This window comes from Botryllus schlosseri, chromosome 11, assembly GCF_051294905.1.
Source record: "Botryllus schlosseri isolate E-star chromosome 11, Bs_hap1, whole genome shotgun sequence".
In the NCBI taxonomy this organism is placed as follows: domain Eukaryota; kingdom Metazoa; phylum Chordata; class Ascidiacea; order Stolidobranchia; family Styelidae; genus Botryllus; species Botryllus schlosseri.
In genome coordinates, this window is record NC_137246.1 from 28267763 (window position 1) to 28279380 (window position 11618).

At 40.6% G+C, this 11618-nt stretch overlaps 1 protein-coding gene across 2 annotated transcripts; it reads left to right on the top strand.

The window, feature by feature from the left end:
• The first annotated feature begins 4047 nt into the window (after window positions 1–4047).
• LOC145449642 (uncharacterized) lies at window positions 4048–6153 on the top strand. Of its 2 annotated transcripts, none has more exons than XM_080328039.1 (6): window positions 4048–4313; window positions 4367–4478; window positions 4535–4593; window positions 4656–4748; window positions 5623–5719; window positions 6036–6153. In XM_080328039.1, exons 2-6 carry the CDS (start codon window positions 4418–4420, stop codon window positions 6140–6142), a joined length of 417 nt encoding a protein of 138 aa, XP_080184165.1. In that variant the 5' UTR covers window positions 4048–4313; window positions 4367–4417; the 3' UTR covers window positions 6143–6153. The 2 variants fall into 2 exon arrangements, with proteins under 2 accessions (XP_080184165.1, XP_080184164.1); XM_080328038.1 differs by having other exon boundaries at window positions 4051–4301.
• Window positions 6154–11618: the final 5465 nt, after the last annotated feature.

Consider the following 11618-nt stretch of genomic DNA (forward strand, 5'->3'; position numbering starts at 1 on the left):
AAGTCAGTCGATTTTTGGAGGTGACTCTAGTCAAGTCGAGTCAAGTCAAGTCAAGTCACGAGTCAAGTCACATTTCAAGTCAAGTTGCCTTTTCGATGTATGTATGACGCATGATTACGTCATTGCAATTTGCTAGCTGTCTGAAATACAGTTTGAGTGGTCATTTGTCATTGATTCCGAACCGATGAACGAATATAGAGTTAAGTATACAGGCAAGAAGGCGCTTTATCGGTCACATATACGTAGAACTGTTAAACTATACATAATTGCATAGCCTCAGTTTATAGTTACCAGCCGAGATAGAGAATAGGGAAACGAATTGATGAGATGCAATAGGTTACCCATTTACAAATAGATATGATACCATTCGAGCCTGTGCCAATGGTTAAGGACTATATAAACTATATTCGACTTCAATTTCAATTAAACAATCGGTTTGGTTAAGGTAAGATGAGAACAGAAATAGACATTTGGCTATTCTATTACTTTTCCACTAGAGTTACAACAACGTAAGCTTTAAGCTTCGATCATTTTGTTTGCAGTCAATCTATTTGTGAGAGAACAATCGAGGCTCGGTGAAATGCACGCTTATTGAATGATTGGTCGCTCTCAGTCTCACGGGTTACACAAGCGTTTCGCGAACAATCCGAACATATCCAAGATACAGTGATTTTTATCGACACCGATTACTTGATGACTTGAAATTGACTCGTGAATTTTGCTCCGAGTCACGAGTCAATCCATATTTCTGATACGCCGAGTCAAGTCAAGTCAAGTCATTTTGGCAAAGTGACTCGAGTCAAGTCAAGTCATGCGAAAAAGGTGACTCGAGTCTGACTCGAGTCAAGTCATGACTCGAGTCATCCCAACACTGGTATATATATGAAACTGCAAACTACCCCTTGGTCTGAAGGTCGTACGGGAAGCCAAGTCAACGTGATAAGTGAGGAAACGAAAAAACTAGGCTAATACGCAGTATATACACCTATCGATACATCAAACTGAAAGTTAAATTTAGACATATGGCTGTGATGTATTGATGGGGAAGGGGAATCATTTGGTCTTCCTACCCCCGTGCATGATCAATTGGTCACTGAACCGAATTCAAAACTTTCGAGTGTAATCCCGCAGTGTAGCCAGCTATGTAAGACTCTCCGACCAATGGTCTCGTTGTGAATAAAGTAACACGAGTCGTTTGATATTAGAAGCACACAAAGTGGAAAATAAAAGTGGTAAATTTCTTCATTTTCTTTCTGTGTAAGGGATGCTGTGAACCTCTGAAAGGTTCAGGTTCGTGTGAACGCGAACCTTTTTGAATGGTTCTGTGTGAACACGAACGTGAACCTCATGACGTCACGTGACGTCACATTGCTAATTCCAACCCTATCTTTCAATGAAGTGATAGCCTATATTAATGTACATGTACGTACACGATACCTAGCGACGAATCGGGCCACATAATCCCACAATGCGGAAGTAGCCTACATATTGGCGTTTTAAACGTCGCTGAATGTATCAACTGAGGCAATCAAATGATATAATACTTCCATAAAATCAATATGATCCGTCGCTTTGCCAACAACTTCGACGAGGACTTACCAGGGAATATAAGAAACTTCCTAACGGTTTTGGCCAGACCGGACGATGTATTCTGCGTCTGAGTATTGCTACATTGATTTTGAGCTGAGTGTAAAACAGGGTTTCTATGCTTGCTATCGATATTATCCCATTAATAGGTTACACAGCAGTAGCCAAAACCCCCAATAAACATATGAAGTCAAGATTGATAGTTGAATAAGCATCATTCGCTGACTACTATGAGTGTATTTCGCTCGTGACGTTGTGTGATTGCGAGTCGAGCTCACAGCAGAGAGTCGCTAAATATTCACAATCGGAAAGCTGGATGTTTGGAGCATACTTTTGTAACAAAGCGAGTAAAATCTTTGAGACTGTCAAGGTGCATATTCGTTTTGTGTTGATTTTTTTCTGCTGCTAGCGCCATGCATAGAGGGACCGGTCGCAGTTGAAATGCAATAAATTTGTACCAAAGATGTCATAACAAAGTAAAAATTGTAATATGTTAAAAAGGTTCACAGTGCAGAGCCTATCAAGGTTCTGTTGTGAACCCGAACCTCTGAATTTCCGAGGTTCACACGCAGAACGCGAACGTGAACCTCACGTTCACACCATCCCTTTAGATTTGACTGGATGGTGCGAATGAAATTTTAAAACAAATCGCGAATGGAGATCAGAAAGGTTGAAAAGCCCCGAGAAAGAGCAAATGTCTGTGCGGCAAGCCTTGCTCATGTTTCAGCGTATACGCTACTGCTTGACACGTCGGGACGTATAAAAAGCCTATCGTGTTAGGTCACTTTCTCAAAAGTCGAAAGATGGCAATTTCATTTCATGGGCATAGAGCTCCAAATAACGACGTAAATTTGCGAGTGAATGACTCTTGCTATGAATAGGATTTATCGAGAAAGCCAATTCCAAACAGTGAAGTCAGCGTTATTTGCCATTTGTTCTGCAGAAATTGAATAGAACAGCTGATTCATTATCATTATTATTCATTATTCCACACAAAGAAGTGAGTTGGGTCTTCCGAGAAAATACTTTTGTTAACTGTTCAATTTTTTTCTCGAGCCCGGGCCGGAAGTGAGTTCGGCGCTTATCGTCACCACTACGCTGATTTTACACTACCTTTACTTCTAGTTCACAGATCATTTTTTATTGTTATCCTGAAGTACTTGCTCTTTTTACTTGTAGCTAAAGGTTGCCATATTTTGATATCCAAAAAAGATGACACTTATCGAAAATTATAGCAAAAATACCGGTGGATAAAACGGGTGATTTGAAATTTCTTTCGAGAAAGAGTATTGCGTTGACTGAACAAAACAAAAAGGTCGTTTTTTCGACTCGACTCCGAAATACCCGATTCTCATACATATCATGGGTCGACTTAAAAAAGGTCATTTTCCGATTGATTCCTTGTGTACGTGGCTAAATACGCGAATAATGTAGGCCTATGTATTCTGTAACCCGGCCCGCCAAGTACTTCATTTTCCATGTCCGGCCAGCCGACCGTAGAAGATTCCCGCCCCTTCGTTATAGGCTAATCATGTGACGTCACTTGCTCCAAAGTCGAAAGATTGCTTATTTTTCATCACCGTAGAGAACTCAAATTTGCTGGTAAATCTTTCTTGATGTGAATAGGTTTTATCGGAAGAGCCAATTCTGAACAATGGAATCAACAATACTTCGCATTTGTTCTGTAGAAGTGTAATAGGACAGAAGTTTTATCAAAAAAGCCACTTCCAAACACAATCGCCTCGAATGTCAGGGTTTCCAAACGAGGAGTCAGCCATACATCCCCTTTCTTCTGTAGAAATTGAATGGGGCAGTAGATATCTGAACAACTCATCCGTTGCATTATTCGAAAAGTCCAGAGATTGCATTTTCTTTTCATCATCATAGAATTCCGCATAATGACGCACATTTTCGAGTCAATGTCTCTTGCTGTGAATAGGATTTATCGACAACGCCAATTTTAAACACAATCACCTCGCATGTCCGGGTGTCTGAATGAGTATAGTCAGCCATATGTCCCATTTGTTCTGTAGAAATCGAATGGGCAAGCAGATGCGGGAACGACTCAATCATCGCATCAATCGAAATTCGAAAGATTTCATTTGCTTTTTATCAGAATAGAACTCCGTATAATGATGCAAATTTGCGAGTGAATGCCTCTTGCTCTGAATAGGATTTATAGAAGAGGCCAATTCCAAACAGTGAAGTTGGCAATGTTTAACATTTGTTCTGCTGAATTTGAATAGAACAACAGATTCATTCATTCCATTATTAGACACAAAGAAGTGAGTTGAATGCTCACGAGAAAATACTTTTGTTAACTGCGATTCCATTTTCATTCTCGTCAATATACATTTATACAATGTGTATGATGCATAGTTCAGTTCATATAATCTAGCAAATAATCCACATTTACAAACAAAATGTATGGGTTTCTGTTCCGTTTGTTCTGCAGAAATTGAATCGACCAGCATGTGTATGAACGATTCATTCATTCCATTATCCAACGAGAGGAAGTTAACTGAATGCGCCCGAAAAATGCGTTTGTGAACTGTGATTCGCTTTGTCAAAGAGATTTCTATGAGAGCACATAAATGTTGAGGATTGCTCACGATATCACAAACGCTCGAAAATGCCAATGCAGGAGATCATGAGTGAGCAGTAATTAAGTAAAGTTGCTGGCAACGCTGGAATTTGGCGTTTATTCCTTGGAGGTGAATTTGGATGTACGTTAATTTTGCCTTATTACTATTCAACATACAAAATGATTTCATTTTAGCGTCGATATTCAATTCGAAAAACGAACGCACAAACAGACATCACTTCGAAAATGTTGCTGAAAATTCCGATTATTCTGATGTGCTGGTTCCTGATCCAACCGCACTTGGCAGGTGGGAAGAATTCGTGTCTGAATTTGAATTATAGTTGAAAATTTCTCGATTTTTAGCGAAATTTTGCGTGAAAAAATACGTCAACGGTAAATGGATCACAAAGGGAGATTGTGGGGTCGGTATGCAAATAGTTTTACGTTAGTACTGAATTTTCTATTCTGTTTTCGTATTTTGAAGGGCCAGGAAATGATGTCTGCGTTGCAGAAGCAACTCAAAATCAGAGCAGCAGACGAGAAGGAAAAGAAACGGATTGCAGACAGGAAATGGACTGTGAGTTGAATTAAGGCTTATAACCATCAAGTCACAACGTGACAAGTCAATTCTACTTTTATAGTTTTGACTCGCGGCAAGTATAGTCAATTTAAATTCTTCACCTAGTCCGATGGTCAACGTTAGAGTCACAGTGAGCAGAGTTGGATCAATTGTAATTTGTAATTGAGCTGAATGTAATTATTACATTTTTCATTCCGTCGCTACGGTTGTCAAAGAGTATCTCTCTACCGAGTCAATTACATGTTGAACAAATAGTAATCGAATACGTGTTTAACAGTAATTGTAATTAGATATTTTTAGCATAGAGTAATCGTAATTTTAATGTAATTAAAACACGCAAGGGAGTCATTTTAATTGTTATTGAACTGAATTAATGTAATTGATCCAACTCTGGTGTGGAGATACGAGTCCGATTCATGGTGTTTGCTGTTCATTTTCGAGTTCAAGTCATATTCAACTCATGTTTTCACAACTCTGGATGACATCTAATATAATTTTCGTCACTTTACACCGGTCCTGGAACTCTTTTACAAACACCAGTCTGATATAGCCGAAATACCAATAATATCGTATAGCTTACTATTCTTCAATGAAACGCCTGTCTTGAGTCATAGAACTTTGTTGAGTAAAAGTCGAGTCAATACACAAATTGCCGCAAGTCAAGTCGAGTCTACAAAACATCGCCATTCGAGTCATTACAAGCCAGCTATAATCCAGAAAACTTTCAAAGGTAGAGTGTTCGCAACGTCACAGGCAAGCTCGTTCTAAGATAAACAAACGTTCGAGGCGCAAATGGTTTAACCTTAACCTCGAACGAGCTCAGAGAAGAAAAGAGATGGTATTTATGATACTTTGCCGAATTCCGTCGCAGGTTTTCCAGCGAAGAAAATATGGAAACGTGGATTTCTTCAGAGGTTGGGACGATTACGTGAACGGTTTCGGGAATCGTGACGGAGATTTCTGGCTCGGTAGGAAGGTTTTTGTTGTAATGATTTGAGTCACAATTTTGCGTTGACTCGAATTGACTCGAGTCATTTTCTTAACAATGGAAAATCATTCGGCTTGAGGCTCTTTGTTGACTCAAATTAATGTCCTCGAGTCATTGCCAAGTCATATGATTGAAGTCTCGTGCATCAGGGCCGACACTTGAAAAATAATCGAGTGAAAAGAATTTAATTTTGTGGCATCTAAGTCGATGAATAAGAGGGAGAGAAATGGATATTACATCATCATCCCAAAGTGTCGATATAAATGGATGCTGATGACATAACCTACTCCTTTCAGGCCTGAAAACATTGCATGAAATGACTTGGGGAGAAACGATGAAGTTGCAAATCAAGATGATCGCGAGAGGAGGAATTTATCAGGTCGCCAAATACAGGTTGACGTGAATTTTTCGATTGAGAGATCACGATGTTTGGACGTATGATTGCGCTTCTCTCTACGAAGAAGACTGGTGGTATGACTTGTGCGGCAACAGCTACCTGAACGGAAACTCCAACAAAACTGCCGACAAGGGAGTTTGGTGGTTTGACGGATTCCTGCGATGCTCGGAGATGAAGATCAGGAGAAGACCGTGAAAGTACATTTTATGCTTCGTGACGTCATAGAACTGCGTTTGTCACGACAATGAGTGCGGACCGCTGCACGAGTATGACGTCACAAATACGTTTGGGTTGATCGCCCGTGCTGTGGTTTTAAAAGACTTTCAATTGCAGTAAAAAAAAATGACAGAGCTATAAAAAATCATTCCTTTTATATCACACCCTTAAATATTTTTATAGGGTTTTGAGCAATTCGCATTCTAAATTGTGTAACGCTTCACGTGCGAAATTAAATAACATATGCATGTACCAAATTTCAGAAGATTTTGGAATGTGGTGGTTCCAACTTTTGCTATCCAGGCTGGGAATGGCGATTTCTACTTCCCTCATATCTTTTGAGCAGTGCACAGCTGAGCGCGAGCAGAGTAAAAGAAAGGCTTCTTGTCACTGTTCAGAATTTAGTCAGTCAGTCAGGCAGCTATTTTATTGAAATTTTCATCAGATCAATACACCGCAAGATAGCGATATAACGTAAAGATATGGGCTGGCGTTGAAGCGACTGGTGGACTGGAGTAGTCTTTTAATTAGGGATGGTGTGAACCTCTGAAAGGTTCATGTTCGTGTCAACGTGAACCTTTTTGAAAGGTTCTTGGTGAACGCGAACGTGAACCTCATGACGCCACGTGACGTCAAGTTGCTGATTCCAACCCTACATTTCAGTCAAGTGATATATTGATGTACACGATACTTATCGACAACCCAGTCCACATTATGCCACAATGCTACAGTGCGCTATACCTAGCGACGTCTCGGGCCACATTATGCCATAATGCTGCATACTGACTTCTTAACCGTCGCGAAATCGAACAGTCAAATGATATCATAATCCCATAAAATCAATATCTTCCGTCGCTCTGCCTACATTTTGATGAGGACTTGCAAGGGAATATAAGCTTACGCCTTAACGGTCTAGACCGGACAATGTCTTCGGCGTCTGACTATTGTTACATAGATATTGAGCAGAGTGTGAAACACGCTTCTGTACTTGTTACCGATATTACCTGATTAACAAGTTGTACAATAGCCATATATCGCGATATAATAGTAATGAACCAGCTTCAATATATATCTCGTATTCCTCACAGCACATACACATGAGGTATATCGTCCGTAAACTCTTTTCGTAGTTTATAATACCATATTAACCAGCCATAATCTCAATTTTGCTAATTTCATTGTTCGCTAATAAAGGTGTTGCTATAGAGTAGAACCCTATGATCCGGTATAAGGTAATATATTATTGTGTAGGCTTAATAATCAAGTATTCAAGCAAAAAACAAGGGTATGGAATTTCAACCATTTGAATGGCCGGCCCGCGAGCGATTAGATGGTTCGAATCCGGCCCGCGACGCAATTTGAGTTTGACACCCCTGACCTACATGTAGCGTAATTCGCTCTTGATGTTGTGTGATTACGGGTCAAGGCAGGGCTTCGGAGCAGCCGTAAATTTGCATTGCTCCAGCTCCGGCTCCGGGAGCGTTCTTCTATCATACATCAGCTCCGGAGCCGCAATATTACCACTGCTCCGGCTCCAGCTTCGGCTCTGAAAACTATCGAAGGTGTCTGTCTATATCAGGGGTGAGCAATCCGCGGCCTGCGGGCCATATGTGACCCGCGCGAAGGCTTTGAGTAGCCCGCGAGCTAATTTCCCATTATATATATAAATCGAAATTCTGTTATATTATTGAAATTGAATTGCTCAGATTGTGAACTCGCTAGGCCCACCAAAAATATGATTAGTCTGGCTGCGACACTTGGGATGTTGATGACTGGACTAAAATATCAGTTCCGACGCATTGGCAGATCCAGGGTCCAGTCACATTTTTAGTAAATCGTCGTACATTACAATAAACTAAAAAGTAGTAAACTTTTTCTTCACGCTTCGCGTGTTTAATTGTCACGTGATTTCTTTCTCTGTAGCCTACCCCCACCTGAAAATGAAAGAACGCCTGATTTAGCCGATTGAGTCGAACTATATTCACAATTACGAGAGCAAGTATTTTCGTGTTTGCGCTCGCAGAAAGATCGTCGACGATTAAATATAAGCACAAAATGATTGTCGTATATTAGCGGAAATCTTCGATATCGATATGTCTATATGCCGAATAGTCCTGTCCTTGCTGACTGAGCCCGGCGGGCGGTATACAGTCGACACGCAATATGCCCAAGTAATATTAATATTGACTTAGAAAATTTTACGCGCCTGGCGCGGCTAGTATGCAGCGCACTCGTTCGTCAATTTCATGTGGCCCTTTAGCCGAAAAGGTTGGTCACCCCTGGTCAATATAGATTACTAATTTACCCGTAGGTTAGTTATCTATAGTAATCTAGAGTCTGTCAGGTGTCAGTAACATCGGATGCAGCAACGAATACACCGTCGTGCCGCCGTGCCGGCTTGTGACGACATAATGAATACTTTTCAATTGTCGATAACATCATAGTTGCACTAGAACAGCGGTTCTCAACCGGGGGTCCGCGAAGCAATTTCAGGGGGTCCGCGAGACCTCTAAATTTTTAAAATGGTTGATAACCTAATTTTTATTTTATTTTTTAATTTGAGAAAACACAACGCAGTTTTGCACCACAACTGCTCAAACCTCATGACTCATATCATCATAATAATCGTCTGACATGACCTATCGTAGTGTGGAAAATCATTTTCATTGCCAATTTTACAATGACCTGCTGTTTAGAGACGTTTTGTTGGGGTTTGTGGAAAAATAAAAATATGGAGATGGTAACGTCGATCAGGGGGATTTCGTAATGTATGCGAAACCTTCTCGGTGCGAAGTTGTCAGTCTCATCAAATTAGTGAACAGTCGTTTGAAATAAAAATTTCCGAAGTATTTCCCTAATTTGTCCCAATGTAGTCGTTTGAACTTCGGAAAAACAAAACGTGAAGGATGCCCGGACTGCGAAACGGGTGTGACGTCACTAATACCTCTGGGTTGGCCGCCCGTGCTTCGGTTTTCAAAGACTTTCAAAATTGTCGCAGTCAAAAAACAAAATGAAATATGAGTCTTATGAACGCGAGCATTATTAACTGGCGATAATTCGAGAGCCGGTGCAGCAAATTTCGTTCACAGGAGTTCATATGTGAATCTCTCAATTATGAAGCTATTAGAGCGGTATTTCTTTACCTTTTGTTAAGCACGAACTACTAAATGCGGATGGGTAGTTGAGTGGGCCCCCTAACCGGGAAATTTGTGGAGATGGCGACCAGATCATTAGCAAAGGCCATCCCTTTGACCCGTGGTTAGCGCTAAAAATAAGACAAAATACTTATGTTTTAAACGACAATCTAGTTTTATAGTTGTATTTTCAACATTGGCCTTTTATTGACCCCTTAAAAGTAGTCCAGGTTAAGAACCCATGTATTAGAGGCCCATTCCAAATGACAAGCACATGACGTCCGCGCTTGTAATAGCTGAAATTTAAGATGCAAAAATCCATGAGATAGCAGCCTTAAATGCGTCAACACTTAGAAGAATCTGTCTTATATCAGAATAATATTTAGTTACTGATAAAAGGTGTGTTTGTATCGCAATAACGGGCCTGCATAGTCCAGTACATTCTGTCATACCCTCATTGAATACAAATACCGTGGTTGTGTTTCAATTGTTTGCCAACAAACTCAGCCACTGTTCTCATACAGTTGCAACTTCCAACCTACAGACGGCGATATTTACAGACGAGTGCGGAACAGCGCGTTCGGCGTCTTCTGGGCGCGACTTTTTAGATGTTTTATTGACCCTTTATGTGGAAAACAGCGAAAGTATGTGCGCAAAGGCGCCTTGAAATTCCGTCAATGGATTGAATGCGTGTCGAGCTACGCTACTTATCAGAACCTTATCATCATAAAATATTAATGCAACAACGTTTGCCAACACTACGATTTCGAGATCATAATACATCGACTGCTAAAAGCATGTGACTCCACCGACCGAATCCACCTTTTTAAACTACTGGTTTGAGTATCTTCATTTACTACTTTCACTTGAAGCGGCTTAGTAATTTATATTGCAATTGATTAGAAGTTCACGGTGTTACTTTGCTTACGTGAGTAGCAACGCTGACCAAATCATCCTGCTGAGGGGTTCTTAATCGGGGTTCACAGGAAGCCCAGGGGTTGGAAAGCCAGTCTCAGGGGCACGGCAGAGGTCAAAACACACATCCTACTCACACAGATGAAGGCACACAAATTTGCAGTAAATAGTCATGATTATCTATTTGTCTATTGGTTTTTGCTCTTTTAACACTGCCGTTGGTGCACAACTCATTTTGTACAATAGTAAACTATAGTAACTTATCAGATGTGTCATGGATTTTAGTTACACAGCGTAAGGGTTCTCCATGTTAGCAGACGTTAAGAAACACGCATAGGAGAATATGTTTGCATGGTGTTCGTGTGGAGAATGGGAAAGAACATTGTATATCAACAATCCCACTCATGACTCGAGTTATTTGTTTCACCCTCACAAATCGCCCCCTAACGCGCCGCCCTGGGTCGAATTCCAAAGTTAGGTAACAATCAAAAGGTGAAAGGTCGCGGGTATGATTCAACATTCATTTTACAAGCGCGGGTCTCTACAAATTGCGGAAAATGGCGCCTTGTTATCTCACACACAGAAAATTCTTTAATCCCTCGTTAAACAACGAAGTGACATCCGGTATCGAGATACGGAGTCTAGCTTGTGGGCGGCCTGGATTTGTATCATTAACTCGAAGATTTCTTCCGTGATACTGGCGGTCTGTGTGGCTACAGGCGAATGAGAAATTGCAGCACATACAATTCGTGCACAATCGAGAAGCAAAGGTGATCAGAGATCAGTGATCAGTAACGAAGTTGTTTGTTGCATATCTGGTGTTTTTCGACTACAGTGGTCATTTACACGATGTGGTCATACTTTATTATGAATCTGTAGATGCCGTCTTGTAGCTAGGCTCACTTCTGGAAAATCGCCTATGTGAATTTGATTGCTTTTTCGGCCCACTAGGTTTCTCCGATACCTTCTCTAGTGGTCGGAAATTTTTAGACAAATTCGAAATAAAATTTTTCACATTTTTTAGTTAAATCTAGGCTCGCAGCACTTACAATTGTACTCACTTGAAAATCGCTACTTCTATACTTCAGCACCCACTATCACCAATTAGAACACATCTGTGGATCAGTCAATCGCTAAGAACAAAACATCGTCCCAGCAAATCCGGAAAACTAAATAATTTTAGTCGTCTAGTTAGACTAATTAGAGCGAAATGTCGG